The 25,927-nt window shown below is 39.1% G+C and overlaps 2 protein-coding genes across 3 annotated transcripts in view; both read right to left on the bottom strand.

The window, feature by feature from the left end:
- The window catches only part of LOC6042975 (protein Gawky), a 33,450-nt gene extending 14,721 nt beyond the window's left edge, over positions 1-18,729 (bottom strand). For both annotated transcript variants that reach the window (XM_038254298.1, XM_038254297.1), the window contains exons 1-3: positions 17,868-18,729; positions 4,045-4,238; positions 31-3,971 (exon numbers count right to left, since the gene is read on the bottom strand). In XM_038254298.1, coding sequence (XP_038110226.1) covers positions 31-2,439 — 2,409 coding nt within the window. In that variant the 5' untranslated portion in view covers positions 2,440-3,971; positions 4,045-4,238; positions 17,868-18,729. The remainder of the gene's footprint in view (positions 1-30; positions 3,972-4,044; positions 4,239-17,867) is intronic.
- Positions 18,730-22,694: 3,965 nt separating this feature from the next.
- Positions 22,695-25,118, bottom strand: LOC6042981 (zinc finger and SCAN domain-containing protein 2). Its single transcript, XM_001854356.2, has 4 exons — positions 24,897-25,118; positions 24,697-24,833; positions 22,997-24,335; positions 22,695-22,940 (listed from the first exon to the last, which is right to left on the bottom strand). Exons 1-4 carry the CDS (start codon positions 25,011-25,013, stop codon positions 22,731-22,733), a joined length of 1,803 nt encoding a protein of 600 aa, XP_001854402.2. The 5' UTR covers positions 25,014-25,118; the 3' UTR covers positions 22,695-22,730.
- Between the last annotated feature and the right edge of the window lie 809 nt (positions 25,119-25,927).

Raw genomic sequence — 25,927 nt, forward strand, 5'->3', positions numbered from 1 at the left:
TTAAACGTAGATGCAAAAGCTTGAACTCACCTGAGGGAACGGTAGCGAAGGTCCATTTCCACCACCTGGGAAACGTCCTCCGGAGAACGGTGGCTCAAAGCCACCACCCGGGTGATCATCGTGGCGTCTCCAGTCGGCCATATTGTTTCCATTGTTACGCTGAGTCTGCAGCATTTCCATCGCCTCCTCCAGACTCATATTCGCCGTACGTAAAGCCTGTTCAATGTCCTCCTTCTTGAAGCCCATTTCGTACAGGATACGGAACTGCTTGCTGCTGCGTATGATGTCCTGCGGGTTGTGCTTGTTCGGTGGTTTACCTACGCCAGCGCCCCATTCTCCTCCGATCAGGTCTGAAGTTTCGGGCCAAACGTTGCCACCACCGACCATAGGTTTCTTGTTGTTGTTCCAAGTCGCCGGATTTCCTTCGTTCCAAGTGGAGCCACCGCCGACGCCACCCTGCGGTCCGGGGCCCTTCTCTTCCCAGTTTCCGACGTTGCCGTCGTCTCCCCACGAGCCATTACGGATCGAGCCCGGCCCACCGTGTCCCCACATGTTGTCGGACTTCATTTGATTTCCTGGTCCTCCCAATCTCGGACCACCAAGACCACCCGGCCCAATGGGTCCGGAGTTTCCTCCAAGTGGGTTTCTACCGTTGCGGACCATCGCATCCGGACCGTTGGGTCGGTTCATATTGGCCGGGGCTCCCCACAAGGAGCTGCCCTCGTCCATGTTGGAAATGTTACGACGGTTTGCCGGTGGCGATGCTTCGTCCCATCCGGGTTGGGGCTTTGTCGGTGGAATGTTCTGTGGTCCTCCGGCTCCAACGGGCCATTGATTTCCGGTAGCGTTCAGCAGTGGGGCTTGCGGCGGCATCTTGTTGAGTGGAGTGTTTGGCATCGGGTGCTGTTCCCACATTCCGGACGAGTTTCCGTTCAAGCGACCGGAGATTCCACGTGGGTCTCCACGGAATTCCCGGTTTGGTTCGATGCTGCCCGGTGGACGCATGCTGCGCATGTCTACGTTGCCCATGTCCAAGGGGGGAGCAGGGATGTGAGGTGGTGGAGGCGGAGCTACGGCTCCACGGTTTTCCCAGTTGTTTCCACCGGCTCCGGCTACTCCAACATTTCCAGTCCATTCCGGTTCCTTTTTGGGTGGAGCGTTAGCCACATTTGGAGGCCACATGGCGCCACTGTTCTGGTTCCAGTTTGGTTGTCCAGCAACCGGAGGGTTTCCGTTGCCACCACCACCACCTCCCGGGGGCAAAGCGGCAGCTCCGGCACCTCCGCCGGCACCACCAGCCCAAACGCTGTTATTTTCCGGATTGTTGTCATCGTCTACGCCCCAGGTACCGCCGTGGTTACCTTGCGGGCACCACGGAACCTTCTGCGTTGGTTGCTGCGATGGTTGACCACCGTTGCGCAGGTTCGTTTCCCACAGTTCCGTTCCGTTGTTGATGATCTGTTTGATCGCATCTTTGGCCGGTTCCGGTGAAGCTGGGACATCCCACTGGGTGTCCTGGTTGACGTGCTGACATCCCCAGCCGTCGACGGCGAACAGTGCTTCACGCATCGAGTTGAGATGTTCCAGCTTGGCGGAAGATGTCTGGGTTGGTACACCGGGCTGTGGGTTGACGCCAGGGGTTGGTTGAGGTGGCGGTTGTTGTTGATTGACCGATGGTGGTTGGTTTGAGTTGTTTCCTGGGTTGCCTCCGGGTGGTCCCGGTTGATTTGGCTGCATTGGTGGCTGTTGTTGCGGTGGAGGCTGTAGTGGTGGTTTGACCACCTGGTTCCAGCTGTTTGAGCCACTGTTGTTCGGACCTACCAGTGGTCCTCCGTTGCCACCTTGCGGTGGTTGCATCGGTTTTCCCAGGTCTGGCCGTTGGTTTGTGTTTGGTCCGGCGTTTCCCCAGCCTCCCTGTTGCTGCGGAGCACCCCAGGAAGCGGTTCCAGCAGTTGCCGGTGGTGAACCCCAAGCACTGGTTCCATTGTTCAGTGAACTTTCGCCACCGCCACGGAGACGCAGACAGCGGGACAGATCCATCCCGGTGGCCTCCATGGCACGCTGGCGCTCGGTTAGTCTCAAAAGCTCGTCGAATGATGTGTAACTTCCGTTTGATGTGACTGGCTTCGTCGCGGTTTCGTCTGCTGACTCGTAGTACTGTTTGGCCTTATCAACTACAATTTGGTCATTTGTGGTGTGCTGTTGCTGGAGTGCCAGCAAATCCATCTTCACTACACTTACGCTACGATTAACGTTAAATTTAATCAGGTAATCAATAAAATCACATATCATATTCACAGTGTAATCATTATTATTATTATTATTCACTTTCTTCACGTTATGGCTGTTGATGTTGTTGTTAGCTTGCTCGTCCTTGCAAGCGACAATCTTCTGACGCGACTCACGACCTGTGGCGATCGCGTTTGTTATTGCACCCATGATAATGTTCTGGAGACCGTTCCTTAAAACCGGCTCATGCTTCTCACCCTCACTCACTCGCGTACTCACTAAAGTTTTTGTTTTTTTCGTAAAAGCGTATTCAGACTTGTTTGTGTCGGATATTTTGAGTAACGTTGAATATCTTCTGTTCTTGCAGTATTCACTGGTCTCTTCCTACCCCTTTTTTCCACTTACGATGGTTGGTTGGCAGTTTGGCCAGATCTTTGCAGCAGATGCACCCGTTTGTTCTCTTTTGTTTGTGTTGGTTTGATGCTAGATACTTTTGTTATTTGGAATGCTCGATACTAGGAACAGTTCAGCTTCTTCACGTTGCAGCACGCTTAGTATTTCACTAGAGTTTTTTGTTCTGATTAATCTATTCACTTGTTGTAAAATTGTCTCTCTCTCTCTGAACAGTCTTTTCCGATCGATGCGGCTGCGAAGCAGGTGGGAACCCCTCTTCGTTCACGCCACACGGTAATCTACTGGTTAAGTCTCTTCGAGTTTGTTCTAACCACTTTTTACTAAAGCTTTAATTTTTTGTTTGTTGTCTTATTCGTCTTCTTCCTCTTCTTTCACTTCGTGGAACACAGTTATGATTTTTATAATTGTTCTGATATCGTCAGAGTCACTGTTTTTGTTGTTGTTGTTGTTGTTGTTAAAATTATTGTTATCATTAGCTGTTGTTGCTTGTTACTTCACTTTTCGTTCGTAGGTCGATTCAGCTTCTTGAGATTACACTTAAACCACAGATAAAAGCAGACAGAACGTTGATAACACTCACTTACTGTACTGGTTTTGCTGTTTGCCGTCACAGCGGCGGTCACAGCGAGTTGAGTTTCAGTTAATGTGTAGGCTCGTTTTCAAATTACACACGACAGATTACGTGTGAATTTTGCTTTGAATTGATTTATTTTTACTCACAGATACTTTGTTTAGTGATTTTCTTTACTTGCTAACAAGAAATGACTGTTTAAAATGTTTGCCGGTTTGCCGCTAGGGCAAGTTAAGATTCTGGGTATATGTGCACTTTTAGTTGTTCTTCTTTTTCTTCAATGTAAACTTTCACGTGGGATAGATCATATTATCATTTGCTTATAAGATAAAATTTTGTGTTGTTGCTTTGTTTCTCACAAAAATTTGCGCTCGTATTTGAATTTAAATATTTCAGTAGATATTATTGCATTCCATGTCCGTCGAAAATTGTGATTGTAGTTTTGCTCGTTCTAACAGTACAGTGTTCGATTCTAGCAGCTTCTTTTTTTTTGTTCAGTCACACACGTGGAAGAGGACTTGTTTTGCTGGCACAATTTATGTTTAGTGGTTTTGGTGCGCTATCTCGCACGATAAAGTCTTTGAGCACTGCTCCTCCAATTGGTTTCCCTTTCTCACACACTCGCCCAACACTGTCACTACAGAGTCGCACTTGCGGTCTTCCTTGCTGGTTCTAATGTTCATCTGGGTTCGGCGAAACTTTTCCCAATCCTTCACTTTGTGTTTTTCATTGGCCAGGGGGAATCAGCACCTTTAGCCTATCAAATTTCAGAGAGAGAAAAAAGCTAAATTAGTTCCTCAAGTCAGAAATCCCGTTCGAATTGAGATTACCTTCAAGGACGGACTTGGAATCCCCCGGAAGGATACGCTCGTTACGCCGAAATGAATCGATTAATAATATCACAGATAAAACAGATGATAACAAACGACGGCAAACTGGTGCTGTGGGTGCTTCCGTGACACGATAGCTTTCAGTAGCGTCGCTTGGGAACGTTGAGGCTTTTCTCTGGGTAGGAAAATGCAACCTGCAGTGATTAGAGGGAAAGATAAAAAAGAGATAATGGGGTTAGTACTGTTGAGGCTGTGCAGGGGTTCCAATACTATTGAATGTTTTCTAAGTTATGGCAAACAGTGGACTCTTTCGTTGTCCATATTGAAGGGACCGTGGAGAGCGGGAGGTATCAAACTAAAGAACGAAAAATGAAAGCATGCTACTTGAAGGGACCGTACAAATTATTGACAGCAGGAGCAATATTTATATCGAGAAGATCGACTGCCAGAGAACCAGAATGTATTTTTAAGTTAGAAATTGTACACACTTCATACAAAAATGATTTTTGTATGAACAATTCTTAAGCAACATTTGAAAGGGGTGGTACGACATTGCTCTTACGGCCTTTCATTACACGCGTTTGAATACACAGAAAAAAAATCATGGTAATATTACATCTGGGAAGCGGTACATCTTTTATGTCAGAAAAAGGTGTAATTTTACCTCTGGAAATGTGTAATTTTACCACTTTTCTGTTGTAATGTCACTTTTTCAGTCTAAATTGAGGTAAAATTACATCATAAAAGAGGTAATATTCAACCTTCCAAAATTAAAGCTTCCAAATTTACATTATTTTTTTCTGTGTAAGACGAACAGGCCGTAAGAACAAAATCGTACTACCCCTTTCAAATGTTGCTCAAGAATTTTCCATATTTGATGGTGATCTCAAATTAAAAAAAATGTCACATCATTAGAATCTTCATAGAAGTCTCCATACAAATTTGAGGGCTGTCTATAGAATAGTGCTATGAAAACATTAAAATCTAGTCTCGAAAATATTGACAGAATTGCCATATCTACGATATTTTGGACTCGTTTGGAAGGTCTTTCGACTACAGTAGTTGTTCGGTAACTGGGTGTTGTTTAACTGGGCTGCTTTTTAACTGGGCGCTCGATAACTGGGCCGTAGCCCAGTTTAAAAGCAGACAAACGTCAAAAAACCAAAACAAACCAAAATGACCGAGGGGTTAATGGATACAAAAATCATACTTTTTTCAAACTTTTGTGTAATTTCAAGTTACAATTAAAGAAATATGAAAAGTAAGCATTGTAAATAAATTTGAGTAACTTTTATTTTTATATTTCATCTGGAAAATATTATGCATCGGTGGTCCCCTCGTTATTTTTTGTTCAGCCCAGTTAACGAGCAGCATTCGGTGACGGGGCTACGTTCTCAGCCCAGTTACCGAACAACTACTGTACCTATCCAACGATAGGTCGGATGCAGCCGTCCCCTAACATGACAGTTTTCGTGAGTTGCGCGTATCCACCGACAGATGGCGAGTGGGCCTCATCGGAGTCCGCCCAATAAATACGCAACTCAAAATTTGCATGGGAAACTTTCGCTCACTTCAACTTTTCTAGACTAATATTTGAACGTGGCGTATCTCTAAACAAGTTTTTTAAGAAAATGATTCTAGACTGCATATTTTGTCGTTTTAAACTGAAACAAGGCAAACATTTTATTTATTTAAACTATTCGCCATTTTCAAAAGTTTGGCTTGATAATATCAAAGGCCGCCATCTTAGGCCCACTGGGCCCACAAAAAGGGGTACGCTCAGTTTGTATGGGAACTGTCAACATGCTCCCGGGCTGGTCGGATGATGGATCCAGGCATGGTTTTCGTACAGATAAATGAGATCGGGCTTCAGAACAGTACATAAATATTACTTAAGTGGTCATAGCTCAAGACACGGTTTCCAGATCTTTGATCTTTTGGACTTGTTTGAAAGATCTATCTTAATTTTGAACAACTGCAAAAAGATCACATGACGTGACCATGTAATATATGAATAGCCGTTGAATATTTTTCAAATGTATTAAATATTTTATTGACAGTTTTTCTGTCTTGTAAATAATAATACATTTCCCCCATTTGATAGTATAGTCCAGGCTCGATAATCCGAATTTCGAAACCTTCGTAAGGTTTCGAAGAAAGTTCGGATGATCGAATCAGGTTATACTTTTTCTTGTTTTTAATTTTCTTGATTTTAACAACAAATTCGAGTTCAGCGAACCCATATTAGTTAAATTTGAGTAATTGATTACCTGTTACATTACATTACATTTTTTGGCATTACGGACTAAATTAGATTTTTCTGAAGCGATGACGGCCGGATTTTTTTTCAATATAATTTTAATGACTAAAAAAACATGTACTAAAAGTACTGTTAAGCAAAATGTGCTGCGAACAAAAACTTTTAAAATTAGTTTTTTTTTATTATGATTATGAAATCATCCTTCAAAACAATTTTAGAATAATTAATCAACTTTTAAAACCAATTTTAAACTGTATTTTTCCGTGCAAGTGTCTAGCCAAAAAGTTCTGATTTCATGTGAATGCAATTTATACAATACAATGTGCCTATATTTCAATCAGCATATTTAATTATTAAAAATACATAATTTAATAATTTTTTTACTCAACAAACATGTAAAATATATTTGAAAAGTTAATGTCTTCATTAGACATAAAAGGACAAAAGAAACATCCAAAAGATTTTCCTAAGGGTAACACAAATGTATAATTTTTACTTATTACCTACAGTTTTGTATTTTCGTTGCACTGAATACCAATGTAGATTCAAATTACACAAAAAAAAACTAAAAAAAATAAGAGAAAAAAACTCTTTAAATTTAAATTAAAGTTTTTAGTGTTAAAAGAAATTGAATGGATCGATTGTTGGTATATTTTGTAATGATTATATTGGTGATTTAGGATCAAATTGTTAATTCTTAAACATTAAAAAATATGTATTTTTGGATCACAAATTGGTTTAGATTTTTCAATATTTGCACATTTAAAACAGCAGCATAATTGTCATCACGTTAAATGGGATTTGAAATACCTACTTTAAAAAAATTGCAGCAAATCATTAATTGTTCAGTACCTATTTCAAATTAATAAATTGAATGGCACTAAAAGGAAAAACATAAAAAAAATCAGAAAATATTGATGAAAACTCGATATTTTTAATCGAGTGAAAATCAACATCATAAGTTGTTTTATTGCCCTGCTGTAGGTTTTGAGTTGAGCACCCCTGCTTTAGAACATTTTGGGGGTATTTTTTTTATCTTAACGACATATTTTCTTCGTGATTCAATTTTCTGAAGTATTTTTTTCTGGGGATTTGGATAACCGAGTAGTCTGATCTGAAGTGTGTAGTATGATTTTCTGAGCTTATGTTTTAATTTTTGTCTTTATTTAATATAGTTTGTATGAGACTTAAATGGCTGAATCCTTATTATAATTTTCTATTCAGTATTTTTTGTTGAATAGGGGCAAATATCTGTCAAGAAACCCCTGTCATGTCTCTCATAATTTCCATCACCGACTGTTTCGGCTTCGACATAACGGGTCTTACCAAAAGTGTACAACAGCAAAGTCACAGCCAGCCAGCATCGCGAATTAAAAAATCACCATCACTCTAAAAAATAATGGTATCAAAGAACCCATCCAGCACTACCCCACCATACACAGCCACCAGCCAATTCAGAACACCAGCCGAGAGTTCAGCCCTCTGTGCCAGCAGTGTTGGCTTAGCAGCTTGCGCGCGTCTAACGTTATTTACCACCCCCAACCCACCCATCACCACCCGCCCCCCCAGAGGAGGGTGGTTGTTCGTCGTGTTTCATGTTGGTCAAAGCACCACTTTTTTTTGCGCACACCTTACCTTACGTAACAGTTTATTGAACCGTTTGTTTTTATTTTTCGCGCATTTCCTCGCGCCGGAGTTCACGCAGCAGCAAAAAGCTCTTTTTTCGCCTTACAGTGCCGGCGAAAAATTGAGAGATTTAAATAATTATTCAGTTCTTGATTTAATCAAGTTTTAATGTTGTTTTATTGTTTGTTCAAACTAAAAAAGAACAAAATTTTAACTGGATTTTTTTTTTCTAAACTTCTTCAAACTTTCAATCAGCACAGTAAACTTTTAGACTCCTGGCCTGCGAACTATTTGAATAGTGGCTTTTTTCTGTGCGCGTTGGACTCTTTTCGGTTCCTTTTGCGCCGTGGCCATTCGCGTGTGTGCTAGAGCTTGTGGCCAACCATGCCAGCAATGACGTATTTGGGTTGTTCGCCAGCTTGCTTGCTTGATGTGCAGCTATGTTGGCGAAAATGGTGAAGTTGTTTCAGCTTTAAAATAGAAGCTTATCCACCAACGTTGTTGGGGTCTTCCTCACATTTACCAGATCTTGTACCACTAAAATTTTTATGTTTTGCATTTTTTCAAAAACTACTACTTGATTTTCTGTTACATTTCCGATTTGATATTTTTTAATTTAGACATCGCCATGTTGGCCGCCATCTTGAATTAAAAATTCCTAGAACACATTCCGGGGGTCACGTTTAAGGTCAAAGGTGCTGAACCTTTTGATAAGATAAGATGAGAAAACTTTTTAAACAATGTTTATTTGATTTATTTTAATTTTGAATTGTATTGTTTTTGTAGATTACAATAGATAGACTTTGATAGGTTTGCGATTTTTCCGAAAAATGAAAAGTACAATTAAAATACGTAAGGAATGGTTTAGAAACATACTGACCGTGGTAGAGAAGTGTTCAAAGTACAACAAGAAGAACTTTTCATAAAATTTTGAAAAGTTTAAAAAGTTAGTTAACTATAGTTAATAAAATGTTGATGAAAGTCATTATTTTAAATTTCTCAAAGCGTCATGATTTTCTTAATGAACATGATTTTTAATCGAAAAACGGAATGCATTTTCGGATTCTTTGGATAATTTTCCACTAGGAGAAAGTTAAAAAGATTGTAAATAATAAATAATATGTGTTTTTGAAACACAATTTTTAAAAATCTCCAAATTTATAGGCAATTTCAGTTGAACAAATTTCATGAAAAATGTGAAAACTTGTGATTCGTGCTTCGAATTCAGTATAAAATGCAATATAAATCGATCATTTTATAAACAAAACTAGTTTTAACAAATTTCAGGCAAGATTCCGACTTTTTAACAATTTTACCTAAAATTTATATGTATTTTGCTAAAAAGCTTATACACTTAGTTAACTAAATATAATCATTGATTTTTTTTTCTTAAGTACTATATCAGCTACATTAGTGATGGTACATTTAGCGTACAAATAAAGTTTTGAACATCTTAAATATGGTTTTAACTAAGAATTTTTAACGTAACTATTTTTCTAAACATTATTGAAAAAACTTATTTTCGGATATAGTGCATGGACTTTGTGTGGCCTTGAGAAAAACATTACCTGTTGGAAAATATTCTAAAAACAAATTGAAATCCTATCAAAGTCACCCCGGTTTACGGTACCCTGTTACTATTCGGCATGATAGTTCCTTGGCCAAAATAATATGACTTTTAATTTTTTGTATGGCGATTTGGGTGCTCCTATCCGAAATAGGGAGGTCCAAAAAATGACGTTTTTGTCGATTTTCGCAAAAAAAAAACACTTTTTTAAAAAATCATATCTCCGGAACGGCTGAACCAATTTTAAAGCGCCACAATTCAAAAGAAAGATTATTAGTTGAACTTTTCGGGAAAAATATGTTGAGGTCCGAGAAAACCAACTGAATAATTGAAACGGTCCTATGAAAAATCCATTAGCTGATTTGAAGGTCTCGGGACCATATCTGAAAATATTTTTCCCTGATTCCTTGTAATATTTTACATGACATATCCAAAAATTGCGAATATCCATTAATTCGATTCGGAGATATGATTTTTTGGGATTTTCGACGCGCCGCGCGCAAAAACGAAAAAATAACAAAACGAGTCAAAATCAACTTTTTTCTCTAAAACTGCGATAACTTGAAAATTTAAGCGACCTGTACTTTTTTGGGTATAGCAAAGGTTGCGTGTTACAATTACAATCACAAGTTTTGTTGAAACTAAGTTGGGCTAAACACTTCTTACGAAACACACTTATTGCGTTGCTGTGCATCTTATTTCCAATATTTTACAAACTATGTTGAATGATTTAAAATAAACTCGAAACTTAAACAATGTAAGAAAATATGTATTGAATAGTTTTCAATAAATTGTTTCTTCAAAATTTATTAAAATATTGATTTGTGTTACCTGATTTCTGGAATTAGCATTTATATTTGCCTAATTGTATTCTTAAAAATGTATTCTTTGTAGTGCGCTATTGCATTAGAATGCATTTACACATCACTAGCGTTAAAGCGGCCAGGCCTACTGCGTAAAGTTGTACCGCAGAGAGAAGATTCGTAAAAGTAGGTTGAGTTTAAGCACAGAGTGTTCATTAGGACGTAACAAAATGGGTAAATTTTTCAGGGCATTTCAGGGCATGATCCGCCAGGTGTACTGAACTCGAATTCCAGCTTGATAAGTTGCAACAGAACCTGGCGCTTTGAATTTGAAGTTTAAATGGGATTTAACCCGTACAACCGGTGCGTTTTGGGTTTTGCCAGTTTTGAGTCCGTGTTCGGTGGTTAAACCAAGTGGAGGAAGATCTGGAAAGTGCGGGAGTTCCGAGTCGGAGTTGGAGAGAAGCAGCCCAGAACCGAGTTAGATGGCAACGCATCTGGAGACAGCTCATGACCCGCAGGTTGTCCGAGCAGTAAAAGTAAAGTAAGTAAGTGAGTCCGTGTTCCAGGGAACAACTTTGTTGAAGAGTGCGAAAAAAATCGTACAAAGTACACTCTATCTCAGTTGTTCCTCTCAATACAAATACAATTGAACGGTAATCAGATTACGGTTGTAGATTTTGGTCATCAGGAGGTTTTAGACATAAATAAAAATACATATTGATTGCCTATTGATGACCACAATCTACAACTTTTCAAAAGATACAAAAAACATTCGACTCTCTGGCTGTCGATCTTCTCAATATCAATAATTCTCATGCTGTCAAAAATTTTGTCAGTCCCTTCAAGAAGCATGCCTTGATTCTCGTTCTACAATTTGATAACTCCCGCTCTCGATGGTCCCTTCAATATCGACAACGAGAGAGTCCACTGTAATCAGAAAATCCTTTCTTATGAAGATTATTTTAAAAGCTCCAACATTAATTTGCGGACCTGTACACGGAAAAAATCAATTCCGGAAATCGTGAATTAAATTCACGAATGCGAGAACCACGAAGGAATATATTCACGTTTATAGTGCAAATGCACCATACTCATGAATAAATTCCTTCGTGGTTCTCACATTCGTGAACTTAATTCACGATTACGAGAATTGATTTTTTTCTGTGTATTGAAGAACCAATGCAATGATGCCATAAGGCTTATTTGGTTAAAAAAAAAGTTTAATTCCAATCAGAAAAAACCTTTAAAAATCGAATTGCAAAGTATAGAGAATTGTTAAAAATAAAATTTCTTGATACTGTTAATATCATGACTCATCGTTCTTCGTATCTCAATTGCATCATGTTATGAATGTCAATAAATTCTTGGTGTGAATCACATAGGAAGTGGTAAAAAGGAAGTGGTATCTGAGAGTAATAGTTTCTCCATTAGATATACAATTTGTTTAGTTAGGTGAGAAAGAAATCTATTCTCATCGCCGTTTGGATTAATTTAAAGCTTTCCATCATTCCCAAGCTGGTTTTTGCGTGCTAATAAATCAGATTTCGTACAGTCAGTAAAGTGCGCCATGTAAAAGTGGCACAGCACAAAAAAAAATACGAATAGGCAAAGGCAGTTGTTTGTAATTTGTAATTTGTTGTTTTATTGGTTACGATAGCCTGTTAGTATAAACTGTGCATCAGGTCAAGGATTGTATCATATCGATTGATTACTGTAGGATCCAAAATAAAATTCAACAAATCAAAACTGAACTTAAGTTAATCCTGATTTAATTGTTTGTATATTGGGACTAGGTTTAGTTTGAAGCACATCATAACAACCTGGCTTAGAGTTAACTACAATAAAAAAATAGAAGAAAACTATGTAAAAAGCTATAAATGAATAAGAAAATGAGTATTGAATATTATAGTTCATGATTTAGTCATATGACAATTTGTGATAACGTTAAAAAAATCAAAGCGGCTTGAATGGACATTTTTAGCGTGTCATAGAAGCAACAGTGAAATACCACTCTATAGTGATGAACACACTAGCGAGCTAGTGATAGACTCGTAGTTTTGGAGGTTAGCCGCCGATTTAAACCATTATAAACTGCGCAGTTTCGCGAATGTGCAGCGTAAAAACACGCACCGGGCTGTCGATTTCTCCAAACACGAAAAAACTATCTGCACACGAATGATCGACGACTATAATAGTTGATATTTGTTTGCAAATGGAAAATCGCTATGAAAATGAATTATCATGCATGTGTTGTACCTACATTTCTTGTACGATACATCGTGTGTTGGGCAGCCGATAGCGAACATAAAACTTGAACGCAAAAAAAAAAAAATCTGACATGTAAACTCTAAATTGCATGCACTTAATGCACATACGTGAACGCGCGCGAGCGCACTTTTAAATCACATCTATGACGCGTAAACTAAGTCGCACACACACACACACACACACACACACACACACACATACACACGAATCATTAAAAACGCAACCCTGTAAGCAACGAAATGAATATTTGAAGTTCGTCTATCGTCTTAGTTCCATGATTTTGCACTAAAATGATCATTAGTTTTGATATGGTTTTCAGAACACCAACTTTTACTGTTTATTTGATATATTTTTCAATAGCTTATCAATTGCATATCTTAAATTATATTTTTCAGAAATTATTGAAATTTGAAAATGATTTTCTTAATAAAAAAAAGTATTTTCTTTTTACCTTAAATCTTAACATTTTTTGTATCTAACACAGAAATGTAAAGTTTAATAACAATCTGCTTCGGTATACTCACGCAGAAGCAAAACAAATAAACATTGCTTCATGCAATCTCGTGCAACGCAAATTCTTGGCTGTGTACGTATAGAAAAAAATATCTGCGCTTGCACATCAGTAATACAAACACACCTAGACCAACGCAGCACTAGTCACTCGTACTAGTTGTTGTCTGTTTACAAAAAAAAAACTACATTTTAGAGAAATATCTAAACTGGTTTGCGGAGGTTGAGGGAGGGGAAACCTGTAAATGGTCGCATTTTTTTCGCCGAGCCAAGCAAATTGGAGCACGGTACAGCACACGGAGCGGCGTTTAGTTCATTCATTAGGGCTCATTGTGAAATTTGATTCAAAACGACCTCGCGCCGTTTAGCCGAGGGAAGCGGGTTGATTCGGACACGAACGAAGAGCTTGAAGCTGGAAACAGCTGATTTAAGGTTGAATGGCGGAACCGGAAATGCGGGATAAACAGTCGGATGTGTGATGTCACGCCATTTGATAATGAGGTTTGAATCGGAACATGGATGGCTTGTGAACTGCACACAAATGCCTACGTGAAATTTTACTCGAACGAGAAAATCGATTTATGTCTTTGACTCAAAATGACTCAAACATCCTATCAATCCTTCTACAGTCATCTCTCATATTCGGAACAGTTTACATATCGGCCAATGTTCAAAAAATCATAGCAAATCGATAACTGAACTTAATGATTCGCTTTTACCTTCATTTGAAAGATTTGCGATCTTGCGATCTTTCGAATGCTGTATCGAACAACTCCAAATTTCAACTTTTATATCATTTTTTTCTTCTAAAAAATAACCCTGCAAAGTTAAAAAAACACGAAATTTTTAAATGAAAAATGTTGTTCTAAATGAAAATGACGCTTCTGGGTCAATGTAGATACGAAAGTACGTTAAATATCCCTTAAAATGACATGTTCAAAAAAATTACGTTTAAGCGGAATTCTGAGTACGCCATTAAATCGGGCGTCTAATTTTACATAAAAGTTCCTTTGACATCAAATTTCTATCTCATCACCGTTTCAGGCTGCAAATTATTGAAAAACACCTCTTTTTCGCATGTTCAAAAATGGAAGGAGTCGTACCGCCCCTCCGTCACGAGATATCAAAAAACGGACCTCGGAATCGATTCGGAAACATTTAACTGAGTCAAACAAAATGATGTGTTAAAAAAAAAAAACTTTATTACTGTTGGATCGCTGACATTTATTTTTTCTTAAAATTTGGTATCAAACCGAAAAAAAAACAAATCTCCCTGGGCCTTGTAAAGTCAAGGGGCATGATTTGATCCTAGTGCATTAGTTCAAATTTGGGTATACATTCTTTTTTATAAGCACTACGGACACCACTTCATGCTACGAAAACTCGCTTTGTCGCAGCCCCAGGGCTTAAGCGTTGACCGATAAGCTGTCTTCGTGAACTAGGTAGTTCTCCGATAGTGAAAATATCACAATTGCACAAGACACCGCTGCTTCTGTGACTTTTTCACTATCACAATGTGGGATTTAGGTGGGACTTTAGGATAGTACAATTGATTTGTTGCTTAGCATTAGCATTTAAAATAAATCTGTATGCTTTCAAAATCTATTTGATGATAAATTTAGTTGCAATTGTCAAGTTAGAGTAACGCTGTCAATAAACTTTGATTGATGTAGAATACTAGGCATTCTTTTATGTCAAATTGTCCATAGAGTCTCGATCAATCAATAATGTAATAATATCGGACAAAATTCGTTGATCTGTTGAACTAACAGTTTTCGGATTATGGTTGTATTGACCATTGTTGCGAATCGAGGAACTACGGATCTTTTGACGTAAATGGTCATTTCTTTTTCAAATCGCGATTTCTATCCTATTTGTATATCAGTTCATAAATTTTTATTGTTTTTTTTTATAGAAGTAGTACTACAACAGTTAATGGAACGTTTAGTTTTGAACATTAAGTTTAGAGGATTTTAGATTAAAATTTAGATTTTCAATCCAAAGCAGTTAGCAAATGAATATTTGGACTTGAATGAATAATTGAATAAGTTGGACTTATGAATAACACACAACTGTGCATTTATTCTAGAGTCAGATCCATACAGCGTCAGTGTTTATTTGGTCGAAGTGTACTAATTCATTGGCAGATCTGATTCTAGTTGTAATGTACGACAAGACTACTGACGGACGTGACAGGGCGAGGGCCCAGTTTAGAGGTTTCAACATCAACGATGTGCGGCTGGACCACCCTCCCAAAAAAAAAAAACAGATCTGCTAGCAGTGGATACAGTCCCTTTGACATTAGATTCCGGGTATAAAATTTGAAATATTTTGTTGTAACGTTTTTTAAATTTCTAGTAAAGTTTCGAAATTTATAAAATCAAGGTTGAAACTTAGTGCTTTTTTGAAGATGTTTTTTTATTTTTTTTTACATAATTGCAATTACTTTCCAAAAATTAGTCAAAATTTACCCCGTTAACCCTGATTTTATGAATTTCAGAACAAAAGGTATCGCAAACCGGGAAGACATTGATAGATTGAACATTTTTGCAAAATGAAAAATACGAATTAAACACAAACATGATGATGGTATGGAACCATACAGAACCTGGTAGAGAAATGTTCAACGTACCTCAAGAAAAAGCTTTCGTTAAATTTTGAAATATTTTCAAAGTTAATCATAATCATGAAAACAATGACAAAAATGATTAATCTAATAAGCATAAGCAGAACCTCCAGAAGTTACATCCAATGATAAAAAAGATTATTCAAATACTCTTAAGATAGTCATTACTTTTTCAATTAAAATGAGTTCGAATCGGACCTCGGATTGTGTTATTGGATTTTTTAGACAATTTTACAGTAAGAACAGTTGAAATTATCTTTAAAGTAAACAGTTTTTTGTGTTATTGAAATATTTTAAAAAATCTAAGGATTTAAAGTAATTTTCAGTAGAACAACTTTCTTAATTAATTTTGAAAAATGTTGAATTATGCTACAAAATTGGGTTTTGTGGTAACATAAACTGATATTTATAAAAAATTTGAATAGTTACCATTGTTATGTTCAATTTGACGAAATCAAATCAGTTTGAAAATTTTTAGGCAGTTATTAGTAATAAACACAGTGACTATCAAAATCACTTTGGTTTTTATAATATTTTTTAATGTAACTATTTTTAGGGCTAGGCGTGGCTAAATGGTTACGATGTTCGCTTTGTAAGCGGATGGATCTGGGTTCGATTCCCATCTGTTCCTATCGAGAAACTATGGAAAGTAGGAATTCTGAACACTTGAATATGAACGAAAAATTCTTTAGCTCGCGGCGGGGTTCGATCCTCCGTCCTTTGGGTCAGCAGACAAAAATGCTAACCACCAGACCATCAAGGCTTAGTTGACTAGAAGGATTAAGAATGCTAATCCTTGAATCTGAGAACCTAAGAATAGGACAATGCAATATTAAATGCAAAGTTGAATTCAAGAACTTACTCGGTTGCATACTCGTTAGGCGAATATTGAACTTTCAACACAACCAGAATTCACCACAAAAAACTTGGTGAACCCAAGTGGAAAGCTTTCAAGATGAATCTAAGAACATACGAAGATTTAAGGACTATAAATAACTTTGACCGGCCACATTACTTAACATGGTGATTCCACGGGCTTCACACCCATCTTACTAACTCCCTCAAAACTCACGTGATACTTTGTCGAAGACGCAGCCGGTTTAGCGGCCTTCATCACTCAAGTATCGGACTAAAATTCTTATCCTCTTCTCCGTGATCTTACCACTGGTCGTGCCCGGCGCTGTGATTGAATAGCATGATAGGGACATTTGAAAGTTGCGAAGTGGTGATGATTGGTTGCTACTATCATTTTTTTTTAATATCAATGAATTTATAAAAAAAAATCTTGCTAAGACTTTCCCTTTTGTACCGATCTGTAATTCCAAAGCGTAATAATTCAAATTTGTAAATTAACATTCATACACAGACACATTTACTCGAAGCTGAGTCGATATGTATACGTGAAGATGGGTATAAAAGGTCTTATTAAGAAATTAATTCTAACCGTGATTTCAAAGCCTTTTTCCCAGTGAAGAAGCCTTTTTCCAGTGAAATTCTTAAAATGTCTAATTTGATTGCAAATGATTAAATAGCATCAAATAAAAAAAAAAAAAAATAGCATGAGAATTTCTAATCCGTTTACAATCGCTTTAAAAATTGGATTCGATCAAATATTCCAGCTTTAAGAAAAAGTAGTTGCCCTACTAATTTTTAGACATATTTTTTAATGTGGTCAAACAACATTTATTAGTCAACGAATTAATTGTCGACTAAACAAGCTCTATGTTTGTGTTTTTGTATTTGTATTGCTGTCTTTCTGCTAACTTTTCGCTTTTCAGATAATTAAGGTTACCATTTAGTTTTCCCAGCCTTTCCACTCATTTTCCAGTTAGATTTCCCAAAACGCTTCCCACACTCACTGAAGGAATGTCAACAAACGATTTCCTTCGGTGCCACGGAATGTACAGTAATGTTTTCATTTCGTCTCTGTCTGGCTTTGTATCAAAACATTAGTGTGTAATCACGGCACCGTGTGTGTGTGCGTGAGCGCTCTCTCAGCCACTTGTTACTGTGGTATGAGTGTAAACACTCGCCACCCGCACACACACACACGTTCGCCACGACGTTACACACACAAACGTAGGTTTGATTGTATGGTTGTGTGTGTGTGTCAGTGGGTTCCATTTTTGCCACAAATGAAAATTTTCACGCATATCTTACCTTTGGCCCCGAGATTGAGTTGAGATCCAATGGGAATATCCAAAAATCTTGCTAGACCTTTTGAGGGCCGCTTTTGCACGCACGACAGTTTGCAGCGGGGTAAAACGGGTTCCAGCGGTCGCTTTTGGCGACTTGCTGCCTGCCAACGTCGAATGTTGTTCCAAGTGGGCACAGGAAACAAAAAAAGCTGCTGAGGTGGATCGATCGAGACTCTCACTCTATCACACTATCTCCGTCTCGTTTGCGTTTTTTTTTCGGTCGCTCGAGCTGGCAAAAGTGGCCACTTTGCAGACACACTTTCGAGGGAGGGGGGGCCTTATCCAGAACCTAGCGATTGAAGCGGAATTTTTGCATCACTTTTTTTGTGCTTCTCTTCCTTTTGGCCAAAGTCGTTTCGTCGCGAAAAACCTGATTTTCTCGCGGCCAGACTTCTTCGCGAAAAAAACTGGTTCGCCGTCGTTCGTTTCTTTTTCTTGCCTCTCTTGTTCACACACTGTCGACCACCATTACTATTTATCACAAATTGAATGTAAGGACATCTCGTTTTTTTTTCTTCGCCCAATTCAACACGCAGCCAACTCCTCACGAACCACTTTTTTCGGCGACCTTTTGCCCGAAAGTTTCCCGAAATCCCTTCAATTTCACGCGTTCCGCCCTCCTATCGTGGATATTGCGTTGAATTTGTTTTCCCGTTGGAATACCCTCGGCCAAATTTCACCTCGAAGAAGATCCACACCACTCTCTTTTCACTTGGCTGGCCCCGCGGATGAGGCTGCTGGCTGGAAATGCAGTGCAGAGGAACCGCGCACGTACTACAGTAAGAATCTCGCTCAACTGGCTCAACTGGCCTGGACGACGACGAGTCGACTACTACGAAGCGACCCGTGCAGACGAGCGATGGATTCCCCATTCATAGCAGTAAAGCAGGCGGCGATGTGTTGGTGTGTTGTACTTACTTTGTGTAATGTGCTTCAAATTAGCTATCAATACAACTGTAGATGTTTGCCGGTGTCACCTTTAGAATCGACTTGCACGGAACACGAATTCAGGTTCTCTAACACGGACTTCAACTTCTAGTACATCGAGCAACGTTTCTTGAAGAATTGCTGATCTTTTCTATCCGTCAGTGTCTTTTTGTGTTATGGCATCGTCGCTAGAACGATAAGACCTGGAGGTAAAATCGAAAGATGAAACAGGAACCACAATTCCAAGTAATCTCGTGTTGACCGTACACCCGAAATGGATTTTGTCGTATCGAAACTCATGGCAGCGAATTTCTCCGTAAGATTCCATTCCATGAGTTCTTCAGTTTGGACTACTGCTTTCCCAGTTGATGATCCTGTATCCAAAATAAATAGGTTGTCTTCATTCTTCCCGAGAAAATATTTGACAGCAATTTCCCGTCCCAATGAATCGTTAATGGAACATCCAGCCGGAATTCTCTTGGAACTAAAGTTCGGAAGTAATGAAAATAGTTTGAATTCTAGATTTATGAGCATCGAGTATCGTCTGTAGCTTATCCTGGCTCACCTATACAAGTTGTGATTCTGTGTTCTATCAGAGTAGTGGATTCAGGCGACTAGTCCTATTGACGGTTGGACAAAAAATGATTTATTCAGTCGGCTTTTTTCAGTTAAGATATTGATCCTTGCACTCTTGGATTTGGCCCGCACTTTTCTCTCGCACTTTTGACAACAAAATTTCCAAAAACTAGGCAACCAGCAGTTGTTTATTTACACTTCCAGTCGCAGTTTCCACCAAACTGGACATTCGCACTTTAAAATTGCGATTAACAGGTGAGCAACATCGGCTCGCTTTGATCATTTTTTGAGAAAATTAAAATTTCCCAAGCCAGTTTGACAAGTCGGAATAGTGCGATCGATAGTAATAAGTCCAAGTTAGTGAGAATTGCGCAATAACTATGATTAGATAAAACAACTTCACAGCTTGCATGCATATGGAAAAACAATCTGGAAAAATAAATTACCGTAAACCGGGGTGACATCGATAGGATTTTCATTTATTTTTGGAATATTTTCCAACTGGTAAGGGTTTTCTCAAAATTATTATTTTAAAGACATGTACTGAGGTAGGACACACAAAGTTCATGCACTATTTTTGAAAACAAGTTTTTTCAATAATGTTAAAAAAATAGTTACGTCAAAAATTCTTAGTTTATATTCCGGGATGAAATTGATAGTCAAAGTATTTTTTTTTTTGTCAAAATCAGATTAAGGATGTTCAAACTTTATTTTAAGGGGTTACATACATGTAAATCGGCAAAAATGTCAGAGGTTGGTTTGAGCACACAATTAAACTGTTTTCAGGGCATTAAAATATACATTTGCATCTATTAACAAAACAAATTTGAAGACATTTGGTTGTATCATTGCCGAGATATAGTTGAATTTGAAGTTAGCAGTTTTAGAAAACGGGTGCCACGATATCTCAACATTGCTTCGACCAAATCGGCTCAAAATTTTGGTGCAGACTCGTTAAACCGGTCCCGTGTGCATGACGAAGTCCGATTTTCAAAAAGTTTATTAAAAAAAAAGATAAAAATATTTTTCTGTTTTTCATATAAAAAATCGCCAGTTTTTGATTTTTGTATTTTTTGAAAATTCAAAATTTCAAAATCGGGCATCGTCATGCACACGGGACATGTCTTGGGAGTCTTCACCCAAAATTAAAGCCAATTTGGTCCATCCCATCTCGAGATATCGTGGCACCCGTAAATCAACTTGGTGTTCAGAGAAAAACGCTCAGAAAGTTAGACAGTTGGCTTTGCGCATGGCAACATTCTGAGCTTAAATCGTCTCTAACTCAGTTAAATCATGAAATATCTTCATGAAACTTTCAGGAGTGATTGAAAATTATCTTTTAAGTGGATTTAATATTTTTTTTGTAATATGAAATTTTGTGATTTTCTACATGTATGTAACCCCTTAAGTCAAATGTACCATCACAAGGTTGCTGGTATAGTTTTAAAGAAAAAATATCAATGTTTATATTTAGTTTACTAAGTAAATGAACTTTTTAACAAAATACACATACATTTAAGTTAAATTGTTAACAAGTGAGAACTTTGCCTGAAATTCGTTTAAACTAGTTTTGTTTATAAAATTATCGATTTATGTTGCATTTTAAAATGAATTTAAAACATGCATCAAGTTTTCGCATTTTATAATTTTGTTCAACAGGATATAAATGCCTATAAATTTGGAGATTTTTTTTAATTATGTTTTATAAATACATAATATTTATTATTTACAAACTTATTTTACCTTCTCCTAATGGAAAATCATGACACTTTGAGAAGATTAAAATATTGCTATTCATTAACATTTTCTTAATTATAGTTGACAAACTTTTTAAACTTTTCAAAATTATCTATAATTTTCATCGTCCTAACAGTAACCGACATCATAATCTTTGTTCTGGTTCACGAGATTCTATGACAATAATGGAATTCCATTTCCCGGAATGGTCGCTATGCGGAAAGAACGTTTGCCGGAATGTTTGTTTCTGGGTATATTTATTATACTTATTCTTGTTAGATTTTTTCAGATTTTTTAAAATTATTTTTTAAAAGTTTAGTAAACCTAAAGGATTTCCGTACTGCAGGAATCATTCCATTGCGATCACGAATTACGTTTCCCTAACACGGACTTCAACTTCTAATACTCTGAAGCAATCCTTACATGATAGTCGCCAATGTGGTTGTCGTCAGATATCAGTTTGACCCCTCATTCAGCAACATTAATTGTTACTTGCGATTGTGATCAAGCACGTTATTCCGGAAATGATGGCTCTGAGTGAGGTTGTTCAAAAAATACGCTTTTAAAAGCATTGCAGCGTTTTGATTCGAGATATCACGTTTTCATGTTTCTTCCAATTTCGGTGGACATTTTTTCAACGAGACCCGATGGAATTAGAGCGCTATTGTTACAGTAACCCACATCGTAAACCCTATGTCGAGTGAAGATGTTAAGTGGAACGGTTGACGTCTCTGCAAGGGAGCTCATTCCCCCGCAGTTCTCGAAATAGGAAAATTTTCAGCTTGTAATGGATTTCGCAAGGCATACCGTTGCGATTACGAACTGCGTATCCCGAACACGAACTTACCTGAAGCAGTATTGGAGAAATCATCAACTGAGGAACTTACTCACATGTACCTTGTGTTCTTGTTGAGTTTTATCAAGTATCGTTGGTTGGAGTCCGAAATTAATTTCACCCCCCCTTTCCGCAATATCGTTTGATTGTTACCTTGTCTTTGATAATTGTCTAGACCATTACAATTTCAAGTTAACTATTGGAATTACAGTATTGATGCGCCTGTAAATATTGTTACGAGTATTTCCCGTCTCAAGGTATATGGTCAATGGAACTTTTGCCTTGATTTTCCGTTTGGACTTGTTGTTATGTTAGCTCGCTCAAACAAAAGCTATAGTTCAGAGAGTAATCGCTATAGATAAGGAGACTAGATTGTTCCAATACATCCAACACTTTTTGGAGTACCAATTGTCCTTAATTCATTAGCTGGTGCCTATCTCGAGTTTGTTTTGTGGGACAGGTTTGAATTTTCATTAAAACTCCCCATCAGGAATACTTGGTTTTAGAATTGAACTTATGGTTTTTAACGCTTACCAACCATAGACACGTTGTATCCATTTATAGAATTCGTTAACAAAATTAGAGTCGATTATCCTCTTCTGGAAAAATGTCCAATACACCTGTCCACTTTCATGTGGCGTATCGCCAAAATCAGTTGGAACTATTTACGTCTGTGCTACTGGATTTCGGAAAGTATCAAAAAATTACATCCAATAAGAGTTTAGCGATATATTTCCCCGACTCACCATCTCATTCCGTCAACTCCTGCATCGAGCTTCGCTCCAGGCACACCTGCGAGTGCTTGTCCAGCAGCGTTTTCCGGGCAAACTTCTTCGCGCAGCTGCCACACTCGAACGGGTACGCCCCGGTGTGGCTCATTTCGTGCCGCTTCCGGTCGCTGTAGTAGCTGAAGGTGCGCTCGCAAAACGAGCACTGGTATGGCTTTTCCTTCGAGTGGACCTAAAACAGAAACGGGTTAGACTTGGAGAGAAGTTGGGTGTGATCTTGAAACCCACCTTGTAGTGTTCCTTCAAGTGAGAGTTGTTCTTGAATTGTTTGGGACAGTCGGGGCACGCGTAGAAGAAGGTATCCTGATGTTTTCGCATGTGCATCTTCAGGTTCGACTTCCGGTGGAACCGCAGGCCACACTCGCGGCAAACCTCCTTCTTCTCTTCGTGCAGCAGCTGGTGGCTGCGCAGGGCGTGAATCTTCTTGAACGATTTGTCGCATTTGTCGCACTGAAAGTCGCGCTGATCGGTGTGTACGATCTCGTGCGTCATCAGCTTCGAGCGAGTGTCGAAAGCCTGGCCGCACGTGTCGCATACGAAGTTCTTCGGTCTGTATACGAACCGTTGGTGGATCCGTAAGCTCTCCACCGTGCGGAACAGCTTGTAACAGACGGTACACTGAAGCGATCGCGTCTCGTCGGTAGCTCCCTTTCGCAACGCGTGCTGGCTTTCGCTGTGAGCACGAAGTTCCGCTTCACTGGCAAACGATTCGTGGCAACCACAGCAGATTCGCTCGTCGGTATTGCTCGCCGTGACCGGCATCGACTCTCCATGGACCTGTAGCATGTGGACTTGCTTTTCTTTGAATTTGGCGAACGTTTCTTGGCAAAATGGACAGTCGTTCAGTCTTCTTGTGTGCAGCGCAAGACTTTTCTCCGTGCTGAATCTCGCGAAGCAACGTTGACATTCAAAGGACTTTTGCGAACTGGCGGGTTCTCGACACGGCAGGTGCACCTGAATCGAGTGCTCGTCCAGCTCCTCCGCAGTGTTGAAAGATGCTCGACAGCGAACTCCACAGCAGTGGTAAATTCGAGTTGTGCTCGTAACGCTTACTGTTTCTTGAACCTCCATCTCAACTCCATCCTCTTCCTCATATTGATCGTCCACCATGGTATCATCATCGTTCGGAGACGCAACCGACTCAGAATTTTCGTCCAAGTACTCAACAAAGAAATCCACCTCTTCCTCGTCACCCTCAGCTGCCGAAACTTCATTTATTTCTTCCTCCTTAATGCACACCGTTGCGTCCGAAGGTTCCGCAATCATCTCTGCCTCTTCTTCAGTCGTAACGAACTCATCTTCTGTCTGAACGCATTCTATCTCGTCAACGGGCTCGTTCTGAACACTGGGCAGTTCGATGTCGAGTTTCACCTGCACTTCGCACGATTCCGACTCCACTTGTTCAACCTGTTGAGCCACTGGGGAGAACTTTGATACATCTCCGGGCACATCTGCGAGCACTTCCTCTTGCTCTTCGGTAAATTTCGGCGCACTCTCGGAGCTTGCCTCTACAACTGGTTTTTGCTCAGTACTGGTATGTTTTTCGCTTGTCGCGTCATCATCGAATCTGACAATATGATTAGAGTTATTATTCATTAGAATTTTGCTGTTATTTTAACACGTTCGGTTTCAAAACTATTTTTCCACGGACAAAACTGTAAATCGATTCGAAGTTTATTCAGTCATATTCTATTAAACTTCCAAAAACGAGAAAATAGTTTTACTATCGAAACAGTTCAATATTTTAAAATGTTTTCAAAATGCAGAGAATGTGCAAGTAAAATGAGCGCTTCTCTAACACCGATGGGAAGATAAAGTACCTAGAATGCACTCAATATTCAATATTGAAGGAAATTTAGCATTTACCAAACCCATAATTGAATTTCTAATACCCATCGATGAAAAAAACCATCATCCGAATACATTACCCATCCTTGGCGAAGGCTTGTTCGGTTCGCAGCTCGGCGTCGGACCGGCGACATTTGTTTACAAACAGGTACGCGTTTAGGGCCTCATCCACGCACCTCGGGCACGCGTCCCCCGGCAGGCCATCGTCCTCGGATATCTGAAATGGCAAATACACAGTTCTATTAAAATTTATCAATAAACAAACCACCGGATACGTTACCTCTACCCGGGCACAAAAACGAACAATTTCGGCAAGTTTTGTCCCGCGCCGCTTAGCAAACAAAGACACGCAGTTGGCCTCGTGCCGCAGGCAGAGGCGGCACTCTTTGGAGGTCATTCCTGGAGGAACTTCTTTTAAAAAAATAACGTAATTTTTTTAAGCGGTCGAAAATGTTGGAAATTATTTACGAGCAACAGTTGCCGTTGCCCATATTTTTTTTTTTTCTTTGCTCTGTCTGTTGACGTCTAAGACCGTAGAAGATCCATCTCGACGCAGGGTGTCTCACTCGGTGAAAGCCGGTTCTCGTACCCAGTCTTCTGGGTAGGACGGGCTTTACTCAAAGTTGTGTTGTTCGTTGTTCACTCGTTAGTGGTGCAGTTTTCAAATTCGAATTTTCGTTCTTTTGATGAAGTTGGTGATTTGTTTCAGTTCTGTTTCGACGTTGTTTTGCAGTATTTTGCTTAGAGGGGTTACGTATTCCAGGATTTGGTAATCAGCTCTTTGGGTGTTCCATACGACGCAGTCGTACAGGAGGTGTTGTAGATTTTCCTGCTCGCCGCAGGTTTCGCACAAATCGTTTGTCTCCCAACCCCAGCCAAATCGACGTTCCTTCGTGAGAGTGTGACCTGAACGAATCCTGTTCAGGATACGCTTTTCCTCTGTGTTTAGGTCCAAACGGTGGCACCAGATCTTCTTACCAGGTACACTCATGTATTGGAAGTGGGTGGCGCCTTTTTCTTTGGAGATTTCGGTGTAGTTTCTTGTCCAGTTGTCCCAAATTTCTTTTTCTGCTAGCTTGATTCCATCTCCGAGTGTAAGTGTGTTGAAAAGATTTTGTTTTCCTTTTCTGGCCTCTACCGCTACTTCATCTGCTCGTTCATTTCCTCGGATCTCCTGGTGGCTCGGTACCCACTGGACACGGATGTCCTGGGGAGCTGCTGCCTCGAGTTGTTTCCAAATTTCCCAGGCCAGATAGTTTTCTTTCACCAGCGATGGATTGTTCAGTGTGAGGCAAGCTCCTTGAGAGTCTG

Source organism: Culex quinquefasciatus, chromosome 2 (genome assembly GCF_015732765.1).
Source record: "Culex quinquefasciatus strain JHB chromosome 2, VPISU_Cqui_1.0_pri_paternal, whole genome shotgun sequence".
Classification (NCBI taxonomy): Eukaryota; Metazoa; Arthropoda; class Insecta; order Diptera; family Culicidae; genus Culex; species Culex quinquefasciatus.